At 42.4% G+C, this 26254-nt stretch overlaps 1 protein-coding gene across 1 annotated transcript; it reads left to right on the top strand.

Annotated features, from left to right (window-relative positions):
- The first annotated feature begins 944 nt into the window (after positions 1-944).
- LOC120032684 (phosphoinositide 3-kinase regulatory subunit 6-like) lies at positions 945-26254 on the top strand. The gene is made up of 20 exons (XM_038978880.1): positions 945-1094; positions 8791-8885; positions 9011-9112; positions 9965-10056; positions 10565-10633; positions 11191-11323; positions 11522-11591; positions 11819-12011; positions 12975-13125; positions 13742-13837; positions 14375-14867; positions 15284-15383; positions 17144-17266; positions 20313-20423; positions 20935-21037; positions 21201-21271; positions 21546-21636; positions 21976-22028; positions 22248-22354; positions 24447-26254. The coding sequence occupies exons 2-20, from the start codon at positions 8873-8875 to the stop codon at positions 24604-24606; spliced, it is 2331 nt and encodes a 776-aa protein (XP_038834808.1). The 5' UTR covers positions 945-1094; positions 8791-8872; the 3' UTR covers positions 24607-26254.

Raw genomic sequence — 26254 nt, 5'->3', positions numbered from 1 at the left:
GAGAGAGACAGACCAAGTCAGAGAGAGAGAGAGTGTGAGAAAAGGCGAGGGAGTGAAGGACAGTGTAGAAAGAGAGAAAGAGTGAGAGAGAGACAGACCAAGTCAGAGAGAGAGAGAGAGAAAAGGCGAGGGAGTGAAGGACAGTGTAGAAAGAGAGAAAGAGTGAGAGAGAGACAGACCAAGTCAGAGAGAGAGAGAGAGAAAGAGTGAGAGAGAGAGAGACAGACAGACCAAGTCAGAGAGAGAGAGAGAAAGGAAGAGAGTGAGTGAGGGGTGCATCAGGAACAGGAAACGTGTGGTCACCCAGGCAGTTGCTGAGTTGCTGAGGCAGCGCTGTTATCCGTGTTGCTGTCATTCCCTGCGTCGTGCTTTATTGCAGGAATCAAGGTTAAATCCCCTCCAACTAAACCTCCATTTTTCTACTGTAGCCTCAGGAACAACCTCTGGGCAGCCTGAGGGAGAGCGTGAAAGAGAGGGGGGATGTCCCGTGTGGCTCAGTTGGTAGAGCATGGCGCTTGCAACGCCAGGGTTGTGGGTTCGATTCCCACGGGGGGCCAGTACAAAAAAAGTATGAATGTATGTACTTGTAAGTCGCTCTGGATAAGAGCGTCTGCTAAATGACTTAAATGTAAATGTAAATGTAAATGTAAAGTTGAGAAAAAGATACAAGAAAAAGAAAAAAAAGATATAAGAAAACAGAAAGACAAAAATAGAGTCAGAGAGAGAGAGCGAGCGAGAGAGAGCGAAAATGCAACATTAAACACAGTTCAAACAGGTTGCTGCTGTTACCTTGCCCCCAAACGTCCTCCTCCAAACCTCCACCTCACTTTCCTCCTCCCCCTCTACCTCTCTCTCTCCCCCTCTCAGAACACTGCTACTTCTTTCTCTCTCCCCCTCCCTCAGAACACTGCCACTCTCTCTGTCACCACCCCCACCACCTTGTCACTACCTCCCAGTTAGAGGAAGTTCACTCCACTTCACTATTCTCTCTGTCAGACCCTGCAGCAGCACGTTGAACACTGAGCCAGTGTGACGGAAATTAAGGGAACCTTTTGTGTATCGCTGAAAAGAGGAACCTTTCTGGGAGGGAAAAGGTATGGGGATTTGTTTTTGGCGGTTCATCCGTTTTGTGTGCTTTGGTCGGTAGGTACTGGATGGTGGATGTGTCTGGGATAGAACTTGAAGCTGCAAACTAATTGTGAACTTTCGGTATGAGAACTAACATGGAGAGAGAGGCACTCTGCCTCTGGCTTAGGGAACCGTTACATGCTTTGTCAGATAGTCGTTTCTTTCCATGTTTTGACTGGATCGGAAATGTCTCAACAGAACATTTGGTGCCACTTTATAGACTAGTAAGGTGACAATTCAATTCAGCTGTGTTATTTTGGGTCAGGTTATTCAAAACTGAGGAAGTGATACAGTTATTTATGCTGAGAATGTTTCACTTTTTTAAACATCTTAGTATGCTGTTAGCTGAGGCATGTCGTGAAAGTCAAGTTGTTGGTATAGTTGTTGGAGAAACAATGCAGTATATTCTATTTGGCAATTTAATTCAAATGGAAATATACTTGTAATTTATTTACTCCCATATCCTCTATCTCTAAGGCAAGTTACAGTAATACACCTTTTTATGCTCAGTAATGTTTATAACTCCACAGCAGTTTCACTAGTTCACTGTTAGTCTACCTCGATTAACCTGTACCCCCGCACATTGACTCGGTATCAGTACCCCCTGTATATAGCCTCGTTGTTGTTATTCTATTTTTTTTTTTTTTTTTCATTTTTTACTTGAGTTATTTTGTAAATATTTTCTTAACTCTATATCTTGAACTGCATTGTTGGTTAAGGGCTTGTAAGTAAGCATTTCACAGCAAGGTCTACACCTATTGTATGCGGCGCATGTGACAAATAACATTTGATTTGATTCTATCTATCTTGTCTTGTGATGATGCGTCCTGCATGTACAGTTGAAGTCTGACATTTACATACACTTAGGTTGGAGTCATTAAAACTCGTTTTTCAACCACTCCACAAATTTCTTGTTAACAAACTATAGTTTTGGCAAGTCGGTTAGGACATCTACTTTGTGCATGACACAAGTAATTTTTCCAACATTTTCCAATTGTTTACAGACAGATTATTTCACTTATAATTCACTGTATCACAATTCCAGTGGGTCAGAAATGTACATACACTCAATTGACTGCGCCTTTAAACAGCTTGGAAAATTCCAGAAAATTTTGTCATGGCTTTAGTAGCTTCTGATAAGCTAATTGACATCATTTGAGTCAAATGGAGGTGTACCTGTGGATGTATTTCAAGGCCTACCTTCAAACTCAGTGCCTTATGCTTGACATCATGGGAAAATCAAAAGAAATCAGCCAAGACCTCAGAAAAACATTTGTAGACCTCCACAGGTCTGGTTCATCCTTGGGAGCAATTTCCAAACACCTGAAGGTCCCACGTTAAGCTGTACAAACAATAGTACGCAAGTATAAACACCTTGGGACCACGCAGCCGTCATACCTGCGTACCCTTTCTTCCAAGGTGGCTTAGCAGTTCAGACGTCTTTTTCCGTATTGTCGTGTCGTGTCCTGTATATATATATATTTACACCTTTTCTTCACATATCTTTAATTTATTTTATTATCCAAGAACTCAACTACAAAAGCTTTCCTGCAAAAGCTTTCCTGCAACCCGCTTCACCAATTACAATAAGTATTATTTACCTCAATCTGAAAATCCATCGTGGAAGATAGCCAGGGGCTAATTCAGAAGCTAGCCTGAAAGCTAACCAGAAGCTACTCCGATAGCTAGCCAGAAGCTAATCTGTAGCTGCCCCGAAATTAGCCGGTTTGCTGGCTAGCGTTGGTGTTTCAGCTGCCCACGTTTTGCGGTCATCAGCTATTCCTTTAGCTCGATAATCTACCGGCACTTTTGTGCAACGCGACTCGGACCGGAGCATTCCGGGACTTTTTTTCTCTCAGTTTCCCCGGATTCCAACCGCAGGCTCTGGACACTTGCACCTTGATTTCGCAGCTAGCTAGCTGCATACCGTGTGACTATTGGCTTACGTCGACCCCGGAGCAAACTCAAATCATGCTGGAGCTAGCCAGCTGAGGAGTTCCATCACCATCCGGACCCGTTTCTTTTGTTGCTGCTGCAGATACGGAACCCCACCGGGCCTTCACGACTGACTGCCGACGTTATCTGCCCGAGGGATTTATCCAACCGGCACCTCCGTCCCGACGTTACCTGAACGCTCATCTGAGGCCCGCTAATCGTTAGCTGTCTTATCGGCTGCTATCTGAACAAAACCCCACTACACGGAACCTACCGACGGAAACGCACGAGGTATCTACAAACAGACCTCCATCCTATGCTGCTACCGATAGCCATATACCCGGCCAGCTGTCTGGATCGCCACGACCCCAACCAACCTCTACTCACTGGACCCTTATTGATCACTCGATTAAGCATGCCTCTCCTTAATGTAAATATGCCTTGTCCATTGCTGTTCTGGTTAGTGTTTATTGGCTTATTTCACTGTAGAGATTCTAGCCCTGCTCTCTATACCATATCCAACCTCTCAGTTCCACCACCCACATATGCGATGACATCACCTGGTTTCAATGATGTCTCTAGAGACAAGATCTCTCTCATCATCACTCAATACCTAGGTTTACCTCCACTGTATTCACATCCTACCATACCTTTGTCTGTACATTATTCCTTTAAACTATTTTATCGCCCCCAGAAACTTCCTTTTACTCTCTGCTCTAGTAGCTCTAGGCGACCAATTCTCATAGCTTTTAGCCGTACCCTTATCGTACTTCTCCTCTGTTCCTCTGGTGATGTAGAGGTGAATCCAGGCCCTGCAGTACCTGGCTCCACTCCTATTCCCCAGGCGCTCTCTTTTGATGACTTCTGTAACCGTAATAGCCTTGGCTTCATGCATGTTAACATTAGAAGCCTCCTCCCTAAGTTTGTTTTGTTCACTGCTTTAGCACACTCTACCAACCCGGATGTTTTAGCCGTGTCTGAATCCTGGCTTAGAAAGACCACCAAAAATTCAGACATTTTTATCCCCAATTACAATATTTTCAGACAAGATAGAACGGCCAAAGGGGGCGGTGTTGCAATCTACTGCAAAGACTGCCTGCAGAGTTCTGTTATACTATCCAGGTCTGTTCCCAAACAATTTGAACTTCTACTTTTAAAAATCCACCTCTCTAAAAACAAGTCTCTCACCGTTGCCGCCTGCTATAGACCACCCTCTGCCCCCAGCTGTGCTCTGGACACTATATGTGAACTGATTGCCCCCCATCTATCTTCAGAGCTCGTGCTGCTAGGCGACCTAAATTTGAACATGCTCAACACCCCAGCCACCCTACAATCTAAGCTTGATGCCCTCAATCTCACACAAATTATCAATGAACCTACCAGGTACCACCCCAATTCCGTAAACACGGGTACCCTCATAGATATCATCCTAACAAACTTGCCCTCCAAATACACCTCTGCTGTTTTCAACCAAGATCTCAGCGATCACTGCCTCATTGCCTGCATCCGTAATGGGTCAGCGGTCAAACGACCTCCACTCATCACTGTCAAACGCTCCCTGAAACACTTCAGCGAGCAGGCCTTCCTAATCGACCTGGCCGGGGTATCCTGGAAGGATATTGATCTCATCCCGTCAGTAGAGGATGCCTGGTCATTTTTTAAAAATGCCTTCCTCACCATCTTGAATAAGCATGCCCCATTCAAGAAATTTAGAACCAGGAACAGATATAGCCCTTGGTTCTCTCCTGACCTGACTGCCCTTAACCAACAGAAAAACATCCTATGGCGTTCTGCATTAGCATCGAACAGCCCCCGTGATATGCAACTTTTCAGGGAAGCCAGAAACCAATATACACAGGCAGTTAGAACAGCCAAGGCTAGCTTTTTCAAGCAGAAATTTGCTTCCTGCAACACAAATTCAAAAAAGTTCTGGGACACCGTAAAGTCCATGGAGAATAAGAACACCTCCTCCCAGCTTCCAACCGCTCTGAAGATAGGAAACACTGTCACCACCGACAAATCCACTATAATTGAGAATTTCAATAAGCATTTTTCTACGGCTGGCCATGCTTTCCACCTGGCTACCCCTACCCCGGACAACAGCACTGCCCTCCCCTCTGCTACTCGCCCAAGCCTTCCCCATTTCTCTTTCTCCCAAATACAGTCAGCTGATGTTCTTAATGAGCTGCAAAATCTGGACCCTTACAAATCAGCCGGGCTAGATAATCTGGACCCTTTCTTTCTAAAACTATCTGCTGAAATTGTTGCCACCCCTATTACTAGCCTCTTCAACCTCTCTTTCGTGTCGTCTGAGATCCCCAAAGATTGGAAAGCAGCTGCGGTTATCCCCCTCTTCAAAGGGGGGGACACCCTTGACCCTAACTGCTACAGACCTATATCTATCCTACCCTGCCTTTCTAAGGTCTTCGAAAGCCAAGTCAACAAACAGATTACCGACCATTTCGAATCACACCACACCTTCTCCGCTATGCAATCTGGTTTCAGAGCTGGTCATGGGTGCACCTCAGCCACGCTCAAGGTCATAAACGATATCGTAACCGCCATCGATAGGAAACAATACTGTGCAGCCGTATTCATTGACCTGGCCAAGGCTTTTGACTCTGTCAATCACCACATCCTCATTGGCAGACTCGACAGCCTTGGTTTCTCTAATGATTGCCTCGCCTGGTTCACCAACTACTTCTCTGATAGAGTTCAGTGTGTCAAATCGGAGGGTCTGTTGTCCGGGCCTCTGGCAGTCTCTATGGGGGTGCCACAGGGTTCAATTCTTGGACCGACTCTCTTCTCTGTTTACATCAATGATGTCGCTCTTGCTGCTGGTGATTCTCTGATCCACCTCTACGCAGACGACACTATTCTGTATACTTCTGGCCCTTCTTTTGACACTGTGTTAACAACCCTCCAGGCGAGCTTCAATGCCATACAACTCTCCTTCCGTGGCCTCCAACTGCTCTTAAATACAAGTAAAACCAAATGCATGCTCTTCAACCGATCGCTGCCTGCTCCTGCCCGCCTGTCCAACATCACTACTTTGGACGGCTCAGACTTAGAATATGTGGACAACTACAAATACCTAGGTGTCTGGTTAGACTGTAAACTCTCCTTCCAGACCCACATCAAACATCTCCAATCCAAAGTCAAATCTAGAATTGGCTTCCTATTCCGCAACAAAGCATCCTTTACTCATGCTGCCAAACATACCCTTGTAAAACTGACCATCCTACCAATCCTCGACTTCGGTGATGTCATTTACAAAATAGCCTCCAAAACCCTACTCAATAAATTGGATGCAGTCTATCACAGTGCCATCCGTTTTGTCACCAAAGCCCCATATACTACCCACCACTGCGACCTGTACACTCTCGTTGGCTGGCCCTCGCTTCATACTCGTCGCCAAACCCACTGGTTCCAGGTCATCTACAAGACCCTGCTAGGTAAAGTCCCCCCTTATCTCAGCTCGCTGGTCACCATAGCAGCACCTACCTGTAGCACGCGCTCCAGCAGGTATATCTCTCTAGTCACCCCCAAAACCAATTCTTCCTTTGGACGCCTCTCCTTCCAGTTCTCTGCTGCCAATGACTGGAACGAACTACAAAAATCTCTGAAACTGGAAACACCTATCTCCCTCACTAGCTTTAAGCACCAGCTGTCAGAGCAGCTCATAGATTACTGCACCTGTACATAACCCATCTACAATTTAGCCCAAACAACTACCTCTTTACCTACTGTATTTATTTATTAATTTATTTTGCTCCTTTGCACCCCATTATTTCTGTCTCTACTTTGCACTTTCTTCCAATGCAAACCAACCATTCCAGTGTTTTTTTTTTTTTTTTTTTTTTTTTTTTTAGTTTTTATTTTACTTGCTGTGTTGTACTCACTTCGACTCCATGGCCTTTTTATATTTTTATTTATTTATACATATATCTGTTTGCCTTCACCTCCCTTATCTCACCTCACTTGCTCACATTGTATATAGACTTATTTTTTTTTCACTGTATTATTGACTATATGTTTGTTTTTACTCCATGTGTAACTATGTGTTGTTGTATGTGTCGAACTGCTTTGCTTTATCTTGGCCAGGTCGCAATTGTAAATGAGAACGTGTTCTCAATTTGCCTACCTGGTTAAATAAAGGTTAAAAAAAAAATACCGCTCAGGAAGGAGACGCGTTCTGTCTCCTAGAGATGAACATACTTTGGTGCGAAAAGGGCAAATCAATCCCAGAACAACAGCAAAGGACCTTGTGAAGATGCTGGAGGAAGCAGGTACAAAAGTATCTATATCCACAGTAAAACAAGTCCTATATCGACATAACCTGAAAGGCCGCTCAGCAAGGAAGAAGCCACTGCTCCAAAACCTCCATAAAAGAGCCAGACTACGGTTTGCAACTGCACATGGGGACAAAGATCATACTTTTTAGAGAAATGTCCTCAGGTCTGATGAAACAAAAATAGAACTGTTTGGCCATAATGACCATCGTTATGTTTGGAGGAAAAAGGGGGAGGCTTGCAAGCCGAAGAACACCATCCCAACCGTGAAGCACGGGGGTGGCAGCATCATGTTGTGGGGGTGATTTGCTGCAGAAGGGACTGGTGCACTTCACAAAATAGATGGCATAGATGTGGCTATATTGAAGCAACATCTCAAGACATCAGTCAGGAAGTTAAAGTTGACCCCAAGCATACTTCCAAAGTTGTGGCAAAATGGCTGAAGGACAACAAAGTCAAGGTTTTGGAGTGGCCATCACAACTTATTGTGGGAAGCTTGTGGAAGGCTACCCAAAACGTTTGACCCAAGTTAAACAATTTAAAGGCAATGCTACCAAATACTAATTGAGTGTATGTAAACTTCTGACCCACTGGGAATGTGATGAAAGAAATAAAAGCTGAAATAAATATTTCTCTCTACTATTATTCTGACATTTCACATTCTTAAAATAAAGTGGTGATCCTAACTGACCTAAGACAGGGAATTTTTTACTAGGATTTAATGTCAGGAATTGTCAAAAACTGAGTTTAAATGTATTTGGCTAAGGTTCCAACTTCAACTTTATACTGTAAGTGTACTCATCACAGATCTGAATATCAAGAAGTCATCGTCTCTCACTGTTGGGAACTTTCATTTTGACATGATGGGTCGTTTTATACTTGACGTGTGAAGCTGTCCCATAGACCTCTGTACATCCCCAGTCATTTTAGTCTTTGTTATGGGGGATGGTGAGAAACAGGTGGGTAGATGACTGATCTCTAACTAAAGCCAAAAAACCGAAACACTTGGGACGGGGTATAATTCTATTCACGCAGCGATAAACTAGACTGTGAGAAAGAGAAGCAGAGAAAGAGGTTGTTTATGAGGCAATGAGAACGATCAGCCTTGTTCTATTGGAACAGTAGTGTGACTGTGACCGCGGCACCTGCTGCTGAAACTCATTATGTCCAGTCTTATTGCTCGGTGTTGTGTGTTTGTGTGTGTGTGTGTGTGTGTGTGTGTGTTTCATGGTCAATTCACTGGCTCTACACTCTACACTGGCTCTACTCACAAGTCCTAAGTAACACCTCTGTGCCACAAGAATGTCCAGTGCATCATTTAAGCCTATAGCCTTTTTCCTGGTTAAATAAAGAATAACAGCCCTCAAATGCCCATGTCATGCCTCCGGTGGGTACCGCTAACAGCTTTGACTTTCTTCTTGTCCCGTCCCTATAGATACCAGGCCGTGGCCCCGCCATGCATGTGAGACATGACCAACAAGGCAGCCTGAGATAGCTCGAGCAGCCCCCCGAGCAGCATGGAGCCTATAGGTAATATATGGGGAATAGGGTGTCATTTGAAAAGTGGAATGCATGTACATTTGATCCAAAATGGAACATTTTCTGTACGACTTTTATTAACATTAACTCTTAACCTCTGACTCCTGACTCTCCAGGCAGCTGCGCCCCCTTGGCCTCAGAGTCGGACATCTACCGCAGTGTCCAGGCCGTGCTCAGGGAGCTGGAGAGCCAGCTCCCCTCCTCTGTGAACAATAAAGGTAAACCCATCAGTAGTTTCCACTAGACTCTTTATGGGGTTTACACACTGTTGAGTTGAGCAGAGCTGAGAGGTAGTGAACCGGCTCGCTTTCCAGTGAGCATGGCTCCGTTTCAGGTCAGGCTGCTTTTGTTGCACATTTCCAGTCTGGTTTGGTCAGAGGTGTCGCTAACTGGCTAGCTTCAACTGGTAGTGCTAGCTAGATGCATAACAAGCGTCATCAAGTAACCCCCACATTACTGACCCAAAGCTCAATAACGATACATATGGGTACCCTTATATCACAGGAGGTTGGTGAGGGGAGGACGGCTCATAATAATGGCTGGAAGGAAGTGAATGGAATGGTTTCAAGCACATGGAAACGATGTGTTTGATACCGTTCCATTTATTCAATTCCAGCCATTATTATGAGCCGTCCTCCCCTCACCAGCCTCCTGTGATATAAGGGTACCCATATGTATCGTTATTGAGCTCCCCAATTAAAGTGCCACCAGCCGCCTATGCCTTACATACAAAGCATCTAGGTTTAAAATAGACTAAAGGTCCCTGACTTGCCTCTCTGCTCCACCGTCCGGAAGGAGTTGATCCTCTTTAATATTCCGTATTAATCTGCCCAAACCACATGAGAATGACACATAACCGCTGCCTGCCAATAATCGGAAAATTGCACTTAGTCAGCTATTAGTTTTATCCACAGTTTGGGTTCGTTGTGCAATGGAACAAAGCATTGGCACTGAGTCACACCAGCTATTTGTGTAGCGCTATGTATATGGAAACAACAGAGAGTGTGAGTGCTGTTTAGTGCCATCTGTGGAAATGTTTGCAAGTGCTGAGTGTGTGTTTCTATTCGAAGGGATGCTAAGATGGACGCTGCACAAGAAGGTTCGGAACAATCCTGCCAACAGTCTCATTCTGGTGAGAGTCGTCGTCAAGGAGCTGGAAAGGGTATGTCATCAGTGTGCTCCGTTAGGCCATTCCGGGGCCTTATATGGAGAAATATAAGTCTCTGGGCCATTCATTATTAGTTTTCACTGCAGTGTCAAGAGACATGATAAGACAATCAACGATTGCTACCCAAATACATTTGAAAAGAACACTGAGATTGTCAAGGACATTGTGCAACAATGTGAAACATGAATGTTATGTCTAGTGGGAAACGGGCGGATTGGCCATCTGGCATTTCGGGCAAACACTAGATGGAATGGTTTATTTTTAGCCCAGTGGGTCTGTCAAACTTGGGTTTTTTTTACACAAAATTATGATTAACTTGCTAGTAATTGGCCGGTGTGGAGGCCTCAAATAATTGTCCAATGTGTTAGAAATGCCAGGGCCGATTTCTGGTCCCAGTCCGCCCCTGGTGGTAACAGATAAGCTATCTTTTACAGACAAACTTTATATTAGTGAGTAACTGACTAACACAGTAGTTTGTGTGTTTGTCTCTTGTTGTCTGCAGGCTGAGAGGGTAGACTGTCGGACACACATCATCCCCCTGCTCCACACACTCATCTATGCTGTCATCCAGGTAGGTCCCCGGAGCTTACATTACACAAGGAAACACCTGTCAGACATGACAACAGCATCTTTACAGACCAATCTCAGGGTTGGCTGGGGAGAAGCTTTCATTTGGGGGATTGGATCATTTCCCACCACTGTTTTGATGATCTCAGATTTGATGAAGCCTTATTTCCTGTTAATCGTCTCCTACACTTCCTGGTCAGGCTAGGTCAGGACTCTGTACTGTCGTAGACCTTTATCTCTTCTTTATCTGTTAGTGTCTTCTTAAAGAGACAGTTCTTGTTTTTACCAGAGCCATAGGCTCTTTATAGTAGAATAGAATGGGATGGAAAATAATAGAATATTACAAACCATTAATGATTGCGAGCAATTTAAAACAGTATATGTTGTATATTGAAGTTTTGGGAAGTTTGTGCAGGTATTTATGGAGGGAAATGGTACTATACTGTATTTGAGGGTTGTGTGTATGTACCATACCAATTGTGTTTGGTGGTTTAGGTAAGTCCGAGGACAGCTGTGACTGACTGACAGTGCTAACTGTGCGTATATCTGTGTATGTTCCAGTCAGCCTACCTTCCTGACGACCTGTACAAGCGGGTGTATGACTTCTGTAAGAGGCTGCTTACCCTCCCCCAGCCCTACTGTACTGTAGGCCTCAGCTACACCAGACGCATGAAGACAGAACGCTACACGCCAGGTACTGAAACCAACATACATCCTTCGTCTAACCTGTCGAGTGATGTATTTTCTATTATGTATTAGATAAGACTTTATTGGTAGACTTTACTGTAATACACTTTATAATGAAGAGGGATGTTTGTTTCAACGTATTCAATGGCTGTAGTACGAGAATGTCATGTGTTTTACTTGGATAGTAAATCTTTTTGACCCACAGGAGTGCTGTATCAGAGGATGGTGGTTGCAGAGCAGAGCCTGAAGAATGACTTCCATCCCTTTCAGGAGAGGTGAGAGAACAACCTAACTTGATGTTGTATACACACGGTGACACAGAGAGAAGCACAGTACAGTGTAGAAGCCATTTTTACTTATGGTGTAGAATGACATACTGTTTGTAGATAAAGTAGCTTGTAATAACAGCAGGTTGCATGTGAACTGCCGACCAAACAATTAGGGAACTGGTTAATCAAGGATAACCAAAGGCAATAACTCAACCTCTCCTACGGTCTCCTAGGGTGTTTGTGTTCGCCGATCCGGCGGTCTTCTCCGGCCCCCACGGTGAGGCGGTGAGGGGGGACATCGAGGCCTCGGGGTCAGGGGGGTATCTGAATCCCCTTGACCACATGCGGAGCGTGGTCCAACACTCCATCCAGGCTGCTCTAGGAGGGGAGCTGTGCCACGGTCCTAAACTGGCACAGGCACTGAAGGTGAGTGTGGTCGCGCTGTGGTTGTGTTAACATTGAGTTTCGCTATGACGTTTCTTCTTCTATAAGTCTGGTCTTTCCGAATGCGTATGTGATGATGGGCTTCAGGGTCAAAGTTCTTGGTAAAACCCTCCATTTACTTTCTTTCTTTCTTTTTGGCTTTATTTATTTGTCCATCCATCCCACTTCGGAGAACAAAAGTAACTTAGTTTTTACCACATTGTTTTTGTTACATGTACATTCTAGCCACATTTTACGTGCACGGCACATTTTACACAGTAGGAAAACCTTTTGGGTTTGACTTCTGTTCTCGAGTAAAGAAACTTGTTTTATGGTCTTGATATTTATTTAGATGTTTAATCTCAGTTTGACTTTGGTTTTGTCTTGTCATTTCGCACATGTTTCCATGTTTTGTTCAAAGCTATCTAAATCAATACCACTTTGTGTTTGACACTAGTTTCTATTTCAATGTATTGCATAAACCCCTTTGTGGTTTGTGCAGTTTCAATTTGCACCAAAGCAAAGCTCAGAAAGCTAACGGTCTCTACTGGTGCCTCATATATGCCATCTCAGTCATATTCAGCAACACACTTAATCAGAAATTATCTATAATGACTCAATAGTATGTTGTTTAGTTATGCTTTTCCATGATCTAACAGAGGTTGGCACCATTCCCATTAAAACACACACTTACACACACTGGTCCTAATATAACACTCATCTCAACAGGATGTGTCAAACTCAGACCCAGATGTGTTTGTCTGGACGCTGATGGCCTTTCACCTGTATTCTATTCATAGACAGTGTGTGTGTGTGTGTGTGTGTGTGTGTGTGTGTGTGTGTGTGTGTGTGTGTGTGTGTGTGTGTGTGTGTGTGTGTGTGTGTGTGTGTGTGTGTGTGTGTGTGTGTGTGTGTGTGTGTGTGTGTGTGTGTGTGTGTGTGTTTGTGCGCGTGTGTGTGTGGCAGGAAATTGGCCAGGACGTGGAGCCGTACTTCCAGGAAGTGGTGGCCAGTCTGGAGCAGAGTGTGGAGGAGGGCACCAAGGGGGAAGGGGTGGTGCTGAGGGGGAGACTGGGACAACTCTACAGAGAGATCCTCACCCATACTGACACATCAGGTACAGGATCATCATAGAGGGGTCATCTTTTGACTGTTTGAAACCAAAACCAACTGATCTACAAAGCATCCAGACATTATCTCCCATTTCTTTTAGACTAGCATTTGGTTTCTGTTTACAAGTGAAAATGGAGGGGTAACGTTAATGTAGACGACACTTCAAGGTATTACAGCTGGTACGTGTATATAAGTAGTTATACATTTTTCACATAGGGCGTATTCAGAGAAATACTGCCAACCCTGTCCTTTTTATGTGTTAGTGTGTCTTCAAGCTGACACATACCGTACAGTGCAGCAGTCACTGACTCAGGGAACGTTATTAATAGATCGCTGTATAGGTCAGCTGATCTTCCACACTGTATTCCTCCATGTCTAAATCTGTCGAGTCAGAGCCCCCCCCCTCCCCCCCCCCTTAGGACGGATGTACACTGTATTTCCCTTTTAATACATATTTATTCTTCTCATCATAACAACTATCCTTCAAATGGACACTACACTGTCTCTCACAGGCCGGCTGTGAGACCATATACTTAGTGTAGGGGATGGGGACCAGGAAGTAAGCGGGTGTTGTGTTGTTTTTGGTGTCATTGTGACAGTTTGGGCTCTTCCTGGTTTAGACACATTGTCCTCCGGTGATGGGGGATGCCTGTGTGACATGCCGCTTTCCAACCCGGAGATGAGCTTCCACCTGTGGCGGGAGGATGAGGAGATCTGTGAGTGGCCAGATCTGTTGTTTATACACACCAATGAGAGAACTCTGTTATATGAACTCTGTTTAATAAGAGTAATCGTTTTTTTTCTCGCAAAAAGGTAGTGGTCAAAATTATTGACACCCCTAAAAATTCTTATAAATAAAGTAGTCTCAAGTTTAGATTTCGATCCCATATTCCTAGTACGCAATGACTACATCAACTTGTTACTCTGCATTTGCAATTCGTTTTTGCTTGTGTATCAGATTATTTTGTGCCCAATAGAAATGAATGGTAAATAATGTATTGTGTCATTTTGGAGTCACTTTTATTGTAAATAAGAAGAGAATATGTTTGTGAACACTTGCTACCATGGTTATGGACAATCCTAAATGAATCGTTCATTCTAACACACTGTGTTCTCACCCGATGCAAACGTCCAATACTATAGCGCTTTCTTGTCTCGCTGCTTCATGTTGACCTGTATTGACATTCATGTTATAGAGATGTAGTACATATGTCATCTAATTCCTATTTCTCTGATGTCACCTCTTCCACCAGGGCGCGAGCTGGCCAAGTGCGTGCGCTCCAGCTCCATGTCGTCAGAACACTTCTGCCTCACCCAGGACCAGGAGACAGACTTTGACCTCGCCGACCTTGCCGCCGACCTCACTTCCTCCTCCGCCATGCCCCGCCACTCCGTGATGTCCACCGACAGCGGCATCGAGAGGGACCTTCCCCCTGGGGTTGAGCCTTCAGTGGTGGAACCCTCTGGTGGTTCGGAGGAGGGGGAGGCCAGGTTAACCCGGCGAGGAGGCATCAAGATGAGGCCGTCAGTCACGGACAATATGGCCCTGATGCAGGACGCTCTGGAGGAGAGCGGGAGTGTGGCCGGGGGAGGGGGAGGCAGGGGAGGGGGGACACTTCATAGGAAGGCGGGGTGCAGCGGGACCCCGTCATTCTCCAAGCAGCAGAGGCACTTCACAGCCCGGATCGTGGTGATGGGGGACGACCGGGTGCTGGGGAAGCTGGCTAAGGCCTTCTACTTTCTCAGGTGAGGGACCAGGATCATGGGTAATGTAGTCTGAGAGACTACATGTAGTTTGTAGTGGATATTGGATATATTAGAATGGATACTGGATATAATAGATTTCTGTTAGATATGATCATAGTATACTTTTTGGAGACAGTTCCACCTACAACATCTCAATTTGGTTAGCCCTATACTATGCTGTTGAAAATGTTTTATTTCATGATGTCCAAAAAATGGAATCGGAAACTAACTGTCCATTTCCGTGGTCTAGTCGGGAAGAACAAAGTTGAATTGAAACCATGACACATTTATAGTTAATGTGTCAGAAATATACAATGGGATTATTCCCAACTAACTCAAGACTGGTTATTACACCCATTTTGGTGTCCTGTGTAGCATGGTTTGAGGGTTAGTTTATCATTGGTTTCACTCTGCAGGAAAAGGGAAGCGCGTCGTCTCTTTCTGACCATGAAAGTCAACTTCCAGTTTTACTACATCCCTGTCTGTGAGGATCCCAGTCCCACCTGTCCTGTCAAAGTAAGACCACAAGCTAACACCTCACCTCTATAAGTTTACAACCTGTCAAGAGACAAAGATATGACTCATATCAGTGTTTCAGTTTGTGAACCCACACCCACACACACACACACACACACACACACACACACACACACACACACACACATCCACACACAGTATGTGAAATGATCACATCAAAAGAATGATATGCGGGTTGAAATGGCAGATTTGGACACTGATACGTGCCTGCATTGGAACGCAGTGGCTGTACAGTGATATGCTGTAAATGACGTCAGAGCTCAGGCTCTGCGCTCCACAGCGCTGTATGAGTTTTGACTGACAGCCGTTCTGAACTTGAGCAACGCACGCGACAAGAAGTTGCCCACATCCCTCCCACTAATTGGACAACTTTTGCAATTTTTTGTTGTCTGAGTGAGGGAATGCTGTAAATTATCTATTTTTAAAGATGAGATGTCCAAATGTGCACTTCACATTTTCATATCATAATACTCCTGCAATATACAGTCAACATTTATGATCACTATGTTTGATGTACAGTTACAAGATGACATCAATCAATCACATTTATTTATAAAGCTCTTTGTACATCAGCAGATGTCACGAAATGCTTATACAGAATCCTAAAACCCCAAACAGCAAGCAATGCAAATGTAGAAGCATGGCGTCATATCCTGAGTTGTTCTGAACAGAATCTCACTTGGCAAAAACTGGTTGAATCAATGTTGTTTCCATGTCATTTCAACAACAACAACAATCTATTTGATGATGTTGAATCAACGTGGAAACTGATTGGATTTGAAAAAAGGCATCAACGTATGGAAATGTGTTTTTTTCACCCAACTTTTAACCTAAATCCAATGACAGTGATATTTTTGGTTGATTTCACATTGACAACTCAGCCAAATGTAAATCAAAACTAGACGTTGATATGACGTCTGTGCCCAGTGGGATGTTTGTGTATTATGAAGAAAATCCGCAGCGGAACACGCACCTGAATGCACCTGAATAGTCCTTTTTATGGGCACCAAAATGACGATATGTTCTCTGAATTGCCCTGTGAATGCGTAACACCGATTTATAATGGTCCGTTTTTGGATCGTGTTAGCAAGAACAGTAATTGTGTGACGGCGGGGATGCAGGGCTGTGTTCCAAACACAACAACTACAAGTGTGCTTGTTCTACTTCCTCAACGGCACAACTAGGAGAGATCAAAAAAGCACCTTATAGTTGAAGACTGTTCTTTGAGTCATAAAAATGTATTGAAATAACTTAAGAACTGTGCCCACTTTGGAGAGGTGTGTGGCCACTTGGAGACAATTGTGTTTATTATGTTGCACCTACCCCACATTTTCCAGGAATATTCTTATCATGTTACTGAATGTATTTAGAGTATTTAAAGATTTTGTTATCAACAAATGCGGCGAAAAGTACAGTAAATATAAAATACACATAAAATCAACAGTGTAATTTCTGGATTCAGTCGTCAGTTGAACTGTGTCCTCGACTTTGGTATTATCATTTTCCCATCATCTCCAAACTGTTCCCTTTCAATTGTTACCGTGGTTATGCATATGTTTTTCATATTTCTTCTGTAAGAAACATTTACATTTTGCCCTATCCATATAGGCCAATTCCCACTAGTGTAAAGGCTTAATGCCGTTCTCTGGTTTTACACTGAACTTGGCTGTGGTTGAGTAACCCTAACAGTGTAGTACAGTAATGTATCTATAATAAACCATGTTGTACTTCTCTATCAGGAAAACCTCTCCCCAACCCTGGAAAACCCCTGTGCCCTGGGTTCCTACTTGGGAATGGTGGATCCATGGTACGACTGCAACATCAACAGCCTGGGTTCCATGATCCCCAAGCTGGCCAAAATGGTACAGTAACCCACTGTTTCTACGTTATGTTGAAATGACAGCGTCAAAGAGTATTTTCTGTTCTCTTCTGATACTTTTGATTGAGCCTGCCTGGAATGCTAGATTGACAGGGTTTGCACTTTCGGGACTATTCCATTGGTTTCATTAGCCTGGTAAGCTCAATCAAGTGTAGCTTTCAGGATTTTAAGAGGAAACACGATACTAGTCTAATCTACAGTAGGTCTGATTTACAGTAGATAAAGTTATGTGGTTATGTTGAATGTGGTTTATGGATTTTAAGAGGAAACACGATACTAGTCTAATCTACAGTAGGTCTGATTTACAGTAGATAAAGTTATGTGGTTATGTTGAATGTGGTTTATGGATTTTAAGAGGAAACACGATACTAGTCTAATCTACAGTAGGTCTGATTTACAGTAGATAAAGTTATGTGGTTATGTTGAATGTGGTTTATGGATTTTAAGAGGAAACACGATACTAGTCTAATCTACAGTAGGTCTGATTTACAGTAGATAAAGTTATGTGGTTATGTTGAATGTGGTTTATGGATTTTAAGAGGAAACACGATACTAGTCTAATCTACAGTAGGTCTGATTTACAGTAGATAAAGTTATGTGGTTATGTTGAATGTGGTTTATGGATTTTAAGAGGAAACACGATACTAGTCTAATCTACAGTAGGTCTGATTTACAGTAGATAAAGTTATGTGGTTATGTTGAATGTGGTTTATGGATTTTAAGAGGAAACACGATACTAGTCTAATCTACAGTAGGTCTGATTTACAGTAGATAAAGTTATGTGGTTATGTTGAATGTGGTTTATGGATTTTAAGAGGAAACACGATACTAGTCTAATCTACAGTAGGTCTGATTTACAGTAGATAAAGTTATGTGGTTATGTTGAATGTGGTTTATGGATTTTAAGAGGAAACACGATACTAGTCTAATCTACAGTAGGTCTGATTTACAGTAGATAAAGTTATGTGGTTATGTTGAATGTGGTTTATGGATTTTAAGAGGAAACACGATACTAGTCTAATCTACAGTAGGTCTGATTTACAGTAGATAAAGTTATGTGGTTATGTTGAATGTGGTTTATGGATTTTAAGAGGAAACACGATACTAGTCTAATCTACAGTAGGTCTGATTTACAGTAGATAAAGTTATGTGGTTATGTTGAATGTGGTTTATGGATTTTAAGAGGAAACACGATACTAGTCTAATCTACAGTAGGTCTGATTTACAGTAGATAAAGTTATGTGGTTATGTTGAATGTGGTTTATGGATTTTAAGAGGAAACACGATACTAGTCTAATCTACAGTAGGTCTGATTTACAGTAGATAAAGTTATGTGGTTATGTTGAATGTGGTTTATGGATTTTAAGAGGAAACACGATACTAGTCTAATCTACAGTAGGTCTGATTTACAGTAGATAAAGTTATGTGGTTATGTTGAATGTGGTTTATGGATTTTAAGAGGAAACACGATACTAGTCTAATCTACAGTAGGTCTGATTTACAGTAGATAAAGTTATGTGGTTATGTTGAATGTGGTTTATGGATTTTAAGAGGAAACACGATACTAGTCTAATCTACAGTAGGTCTGATTTACAGTAGATAAAGTTATGTGGTTATGTTGAATGTGGTTTATGGATTTTAAGAGGAAACACGATACTAGTCTAATCTACAGTAGGTCTGATTTACAGTAGATAAAGTTATGTGGTTATGTTGAATGTGGTTTATGGATTTTAAGAGGAAACACGATACTAGTCTAATCTACAGTAGGTCTGATTTACAGTAGATAAAGTTATGTGGTTATGTTGAATGTGGTTTATGGATTTTAAGAGGAAACACGATACTAGTCTAATCTACAGTAGGTCTGATTTACAGTAGATAAAGTTATGTGGTTATGTTGAATGTGGTTTATGGATTTTAAGAGGAAACACGATACTAGTCTAATCTACAGTAGGTCTGATTTACAGTAGATAAAGTTATGTGGTTATGTTGAATGTGGTTTATGGATTTTAAGAGGAAACACGATACTAGTCTAATCTACAGTAGGTCTGATTTACAGTAGATAAAGTTATGTGGTTATGTTGAATGTGGTTTATGGATTTTAAGAGGAAACACGATACTAGTCTAATCTACAGTAGGTCTGATTTACAGTAGATAAAGTTATGTGGTTATGTTGAATGTGGTTTATGCTCTGCAACCGGTCTGTGCTCTGTACCATATAAAAAAGGCAACAAATTACTGTTTGCATGTTTCTAGGTGTTTTGAATGATTAGCAAACAAAAGGACATTGCACAGTACTGTACAGTAGTTGCTTGCTTACAGGAAGCAACAAAAAAACATCTGTGGGCTCTTATCGAAACTAGGAACCTATGAGTACTGTATGCAAATAGTTTTGCTGTTATGGGTCATCTTAGCATTTAGCTGGATAGAGGGAAGAGAAACTGTTTGACACAGTATAGGGAAAGACAGAGAAGTATTGGGGGGTAAAAGATTGTGAAACGTAGCAGGGACACAGGGTCAGGTTTTCATTGTTTAATGCTGTAGTTTCCAACAAATACGGATCTGTAATGAATTACAATGTGAGGGAAATAGAACAAAAATAAGTTAATGCTGCATAGTAAAAAAGCCTTTGTGCACCACACTAACTTCCCGAAGTAATCAATGCACTCATGTAGTGGAAGAATGAAAAAGCCTTTTTTACAACGCGTAGGTAGGTTTTTTATTCTTGTCATGCCTAAGCCATAAAACAATCAAGGCTTTTAAAAATGTTCCACTACATGATACTGCCTTGATTACTTCTGGAGGTTTGTTTGCACAAAGGCTTTTCTATTGTATTTCATCCCATGATCAAAGAGCACCTTGTGGATGAACTATAAACCAAAGAAGCGCTCCTCTCCTGTCTCTACATGAATGAAATCGAGTTCCTTCCAAAACATGAACATTCAGTGTATTAAAAAGCTACTTTTATGTGTACCCCTATCTGTCTTGTTCAACCCCAGGCTCCATACTAACATGATCCCATCTCTCTCCAGCAGTCCAACAGCAGCAAGCAGGCAGAGCCTAACCCCTTCCTGTCTGATGTCATTTCCTACTACGTGCGGACCGGACTGCAGCCTGTCTACTTCACCATCTATTCTGTCAAGGTGAGGAGACATAGGGTGCATCTGAAATGGTACTCTATTCAGAGCCCTGTGGGCCCTGGTCAAAAGCAGTGCACAATATATAGGGACTAGGGGGCCATTTGGGACACAGGCGTAGCCATTTGCTTCACAAACAGGTCTAGTTATCGCCTAGGCACTATCGAATCTCTCTACCACTGTCTGTTGTTGATTGTGTGACGTAATGACAGTAGGTCTGCAGCGATGGACTGAGCATAGATTATCTTTAGCACTCTAGCATGTTCATGATTATCAGTCCTCACTCATAGACCAAAAACACCAAATACCAGAGTGCACATTATCTGAATGGTAATATATCATAATAATAATAATATATGCCATTTAGCAGACGCTTTTATCCAACGCGACTTACAGTCATGAATGCATACATTTTTTACGTACGTTTGGCCCCAGCGGGAACCGAACCCCCTTGGCGTTGCAAGCGCCTTGCTCTACCAACTGACCCACGATTGTCATCCTCTTGCTTATGTTCTAGATCTGCTTCTCCAACCTGACCAAGGACTCAGTGGAGGACGTGTTTCTCTCCCACTTAGAGCTGGACTTCCCCGAGTTCAAACAGTCCCCAACTACTTTGAAAGGTAACGTTTAGCCTGTGTACGCCGATCGACGTTCTCTGCATCTGATGGTTTTTTAAACTGATTTGAAGTGTGTGTGTGTGTGTGTACGTGTGTGCATGCATTGGCGTGTGCACGTGTATATGTCACTCGTCCGGTCTGAACACGTCTGTCCTCCCACTCTCAGCCACAACCCTCAAGCAGAAGAAGAACACAGGAGACGTGTGTGGTGCTGTCGTCTCTGTCAACTACAAAAAGGTCAGCGAAAGGTCAACCGTGTTTTTAACATGACTTCATCAATATACATCAATGTAAAAGTGCTGCATCTGGCTATAAAGCTAATGTTATGCTCTATTTTCATAGTGTTTGGGATTGATACTGTTTACGCAACGTCCGTTTGTCTCTGTTTAGAGTTTTGAACTGCGCCATGAGAGTGGCCTGACCTGACGAGAGATCATATAACCTGTATTTGTCGTTTAGCTGTTAGCTTCTCTCTATGACCTCCGACCTGTGTCTCTGTCCTCCTCTCCAGGTGTCGTTGAGTGGTAGAGACGTAGATAAGGGTATGTCAGTGAGGACCTCAGGTGTTCAGATTAGTGCCATCCCCTCCAATGAAACTGAAGGTATACAACACTACATATCACACACAATGATATTTTCTACATTCATGTAATTAATTGCTAGATTCATCTGTATTGTGATCAGTAGTAGCTGAGTTGTCACCCTATGGGTCTATTCCACGTTGGTTCAACATCATTTCATGGAAATGACGTGGAAACGACGTTGATTCAACCAGTGGGCAAAGTCACAATGTAAAACAGTAGTGCATGATCATGCTGTTGCATATTGATACAATTGTGAGAATGTTAAAATAAGTTCTGAAATGTCTATTACTTTTCCCGTATTATTCTGTATATCTGTTGAAGCCTGGACTATGTTGTCATTTTTGTTGTTGTCCTCAGATCTGAACTGTCTTACAGTAGCTTTCAACGAAACTAAACCCAAAAACACCATGGTGAGTTTACACCGTTGTAACACACAGATGTCTATTAGTGAAGGTTGTTATAAAATTCAGAAACATAACATATTTGCTTAATCCTCTTGGTATTCTTGGGTCTCCATCTTGTTCTTAACGTCACAAAGGCCTGGTTCGCTTGACTACGCCTGGTGGCCACATCGCTTCATGATCTCATAAACCTAAAACCAAACCTAACACACAGACTTAATTCCACAGGAGGCCAAGATTCGTACCTGTAACATTAAGATCAGAACCCTGGAGATGAAAACCTTCACTGTGACCCTGGACAAAGACTCTAGGAGGACCTTCAAAGACGTACAGAGGTGAGAGCTGTTGGTGTAGCTGTTGCCTACGGGGCTACCATGGAAACTTGAAATACATGAAAACAGGTCAGACAGTGGTTTGGTGGATAGACACATGATCTTGTTACCAGAAGGTTGCTGGTTGAAATTTCTTCTGAAGCATGTTGGTCTAACCTCATTTGATTAGCCCTAGTCATACTGTATGTGGTTTAGTTACATATGCACATGTTATATATATTGTGTCATGTTACAGTATATGTTATATATATTGTGTCATGTAACAGTATAAATAATATATATTGTGTGATGTTACAGTATATACAGTTGAAGTCGGAAGTTTACATACACTTAGGTTGGAGTCATTAAAACTCGTTTTTCAACCACTCCACAAATTTCTTGTTAACAAACTATAGTTTTGGCAAGTCGGTTAGGACATCTACTTTGTGCATGACACAAGCAATTTTTCCAACAATAGTTTACAGACAGATTATTTCACTTATAATTCCCTGTATCACAATTCCAGTGGATCAGAAGTTTACATACACTAAGTTGACTGTGCCTTTAAACAGCTTGGAAAATTCCAGAAAATTATGTAATGGCTTTAGAAGCTTCTGATAGGCTAATTGACATAATTTGAGTCAATTGGAGGTTTACCTGTGGATGTATTTCAAGGCCTACCTTTAAACTCAGTGCTTGACATCATGGGAAAATCAAAAGAAATCAGCCAAGACCTCAGAAACAATTGTAGACCTCCACAAGTCTGGTTCATCGTTGGGAGCAATTTCCAAACCTCTGAAGGTACCACTTTCATCTGTACAAACAATAGTATGCAAGTATAAACACCATGGGACCACGTAGCCATCATACTGCTCAGGAAGGAGACGCATTCTGTCTCCTAGAGATGAACGTACTTTGGTGCGAAAAGTGCAAATCAATCACAGAACAACAGCAAAGGACCTTGTGAAGATGCTGGAGGAAACAGGTACAAAAGTCTTTATATCCACAGTAAAACGAGTCCTATATCGACATAACCTGAAAGGCCGCTCAGCAAGGAAGAAGTCACTGCTCCAAAACCTCCATAAAAAAGCCAGACTACGGTTTACAACTGCACATGGGGACAAAGATCGAACTTTTTGGAGAAATGTCCTCAGGTCTGATGAAACAAAAAGGGAACTGTTTGGCCATAATGACCATCGTTATGTTTGGAGGAAAGAGGGGGATGCTTGCAAGCCGAAGAACACCATCCCAACTGTGAAGCATGGGGGTGGCAGCATCATGTTGTGGGGGTGCATTGCTGCAGGAGGGACTGGTGCACTTCACAAAATAGATTTCATCATGAGGAAAGAAAATTATGTGGATATATTGAAGCAACATCTCAAGACATCAGTCAAGAAGTTAAAGCTTGGTCGCAAGTGGGTCTTCCAAATGGACAATGACCCCAAGCATACTTCCAAAGTTGTGGCAAAATGGCTTAAGGACAACAAAGTCAAGGTATTGGAGTGGCCATCACAAAGCCCTGACCTCAATCCCATAGAAAATTTGTGGGCGGAACTGAAAAAGTGTCTGCGAGCAAGGAGGCCTACAAACCTGACTCAGTTACACCAGCTCTGTCAGGAGGAATGGGCCAAAATTCACCCAACTTATTGTGGGAAGCTTGTGGAAGGCTACCCAAAATGTTTGACCCAAATTAAACAATTGAAAGGCAATGCTACCCAATACTAATTGAGTGTATGTAAACTTCTGACCCACTGGGAATGTGATGAAAGAAATAAAAGCTGAAACAAATCATTCTCTCTACTATTATTCTGACATTCCACATACTTAAAATAAAGTGGTGATCCTAACTGACCTATGACAGGGAATTTTTACTAGGATTAAATGTCAGGAATTGTGAAAAACTGAGTTTAAATGTATTTGGCTGAGGTGTATGTAAACTTCCGACTTCAACTGTATGTTATATGTAAATAACTAAATGCACATATATGCTTTTAAAAAGTGTAATATTATAATCCTCATTCAATGTTCAATGTCACTAAAGCCCCCAAAAACTGGCAAACATACTTATCTAACTCTCATAATTTAACATGTCCTTTATCAATTAATCCAATTCCAGCATAGAGATCGCTCCCTGTCTTGATCCTGGATACTGTGTCCAGAAGACCATGCGGTCCAAGTTCAGTTTGGGGGAAGAGGAGAGAGACGCTGGCCTCAGCAAGTACATGAACAAAGGACTTCCTCTACCAATCAATACCTTCGCTGGTATCATCAACTGACTGATCTCACAACCATCTGGATGGACTCCACTGTACAGAGACTGAAACGTTGAGACCATCTACATCGTATGAGGATCAGGGATGCGCTTAGTACTCACAACAGTGCCTCAGTGTACCTTGAAGGGATGTGGAAAGAGAACCTGGGTGGCAGCTAAGGGTAACTGGTGTAACCTTGACTAGAAAACCAGTTGAGTTTGACAAGTGTTAGATTTGTCAACAAACAAATTAATTTGCCATGGGTATTGGATCTCGTTCCAGTTTCTGCTTGTGACAGTTTTATCATATACTGTTCCCATAGGCATATCTCTGACTGACAGCATAGTCAAAGAACAATATTGCCTCAAAAATTGACAATTTTTTGAGAGTGCATGAGGCATGAGAGTGAAGCTGAGTTGGTATTAGCTCCAAGATAAGCTTTAGCTCAGAGGACTAACATAAACTTGACAACCTGGGTTCAAAATCTGGTCCGTCAGAAGAGTAGCCCACCCTCCCAATCATCTAACCTAAGGGAAGACTCATCCATCTCTTGACGTCAGGGTTGGGGCAAATTCCATTTCAATTCAGTAAAGTTATGGAGTGAACTGAGATTCCCATCGGGATTGACTGAATTGAAATGGAATTGACCCCAACCCTGCTTGCCATGTAAACACACTACCTGCTGCTCTTTGAGTTCTGACACTGAATAACCCTGGTAGGGTCATTTTCCTTACTAAGCTTGGCAGAAGAACAACTTAAAGATAGTTTGATGTCTTGGTGAGCTAACATCAGAAGCTCTTGAAGCAGTCACTTGTTGGATTAACCAGTTCTTTAAAAAACAGGTTCCATTTAAAGGTGCATATAGCCTATTACAGGCCACGTCTGCTCTCTGAGCTCACCTAAGTTCTTGTAAGTTAGCAATAAAGGTTTGAATGCACGGTGCACAAGCCTTCAGTAAAAACACGACACAAAAGAACAGGCACCTATTTTAAGATCCCTAAAGAACATGTTGCGTGACAGGAAACCGACTGGGGGGGTTTCAATTTCTGGTAGCTTTCTGCTTATGACTTTGTTCTGTATGCTATACTAACAAGTGGTGCAATATCCAGTGTGGTTGACTATTACCATGCTAGGAGGTCTATGCTAAAATGAAAGTTAAACTCTGAGCCCTTTGCTTGTTTCAAATGAATTTATCACGCCTAACTTGAAGGTGATGGAACACAGTCACCGCTGTCAGACATTGGCTGGTTTACAATAAATCATGAGGTGATGGGGACTAGTTATCATATATGCACCCATAAAAAGTATGTAGATGGCAGAAAGACAGGCACACAGACAGAGAGAGAGAGAGAGAAAGACACTGACTGACTGAATGACTGAGTGGCCACATCTATAAAAGCCAGTCATAATACCATTGAAAAAAAACGAGGGTCTTAAAGAGTATTCTGATCGCCACCTAGTATTTTTGTAATGCATCATCAATCGTCAATAGACCTTTTTGCACACTTGTCTATTTTTTAAATGTTATGTATGTAAGACTAATCATTGGAGTATGGTGTCATTGCAATTACTTGTTTAATAGTAGTGTAAATACATGTATTTTTATATAATTACTGTATATTTTATATAAAAAGAGATACAATTTGAATCTGACTTTTTCTGAAATGAAATA

The sequence above is a fragment of the Salvelinus namaycush genome, chromosome 39 (assembly GCF_016432855.1).
Source record: "Salvelinus namaycush isolate Seneca chromosome 39, SaNama_1.0, whole genome shotgun sequence".
Lineage (NCBI taxonomy): Eukaryota > Metazoa > Chordata > Actinopteri > Salmoniformes > Salmonidae > Salvelinus > Salvelinus namaycush.
The sequence above is the reverse complement of the archived record's forward strand: the minus strand, read 5'-3'. Positions and strand labels throughout refer to the sequence as shown.

What these genes read in the sequence shown, in the direction of transcription:
- LOC120032684 (XM_038978880.1), top strand. An exon ending in GCGGGAGGATGAGGAGATCT is followed by an intron (nt 13,838 to 14,374) that starts GTGAGTGGCCAG and finishes CTCTTCCACCAG; the next exon opens with GGCGCGAGCTGGCCAAGTGC. An exon ending in CCCCTCCAATGAAACTGAAG is followed by an intron (nt 21,637 to 21,975) that starts GTATACAACACT and finishes TGTTGTCCTCAG; the next exon opens with ATCTGAACTGTCTTACAGTA.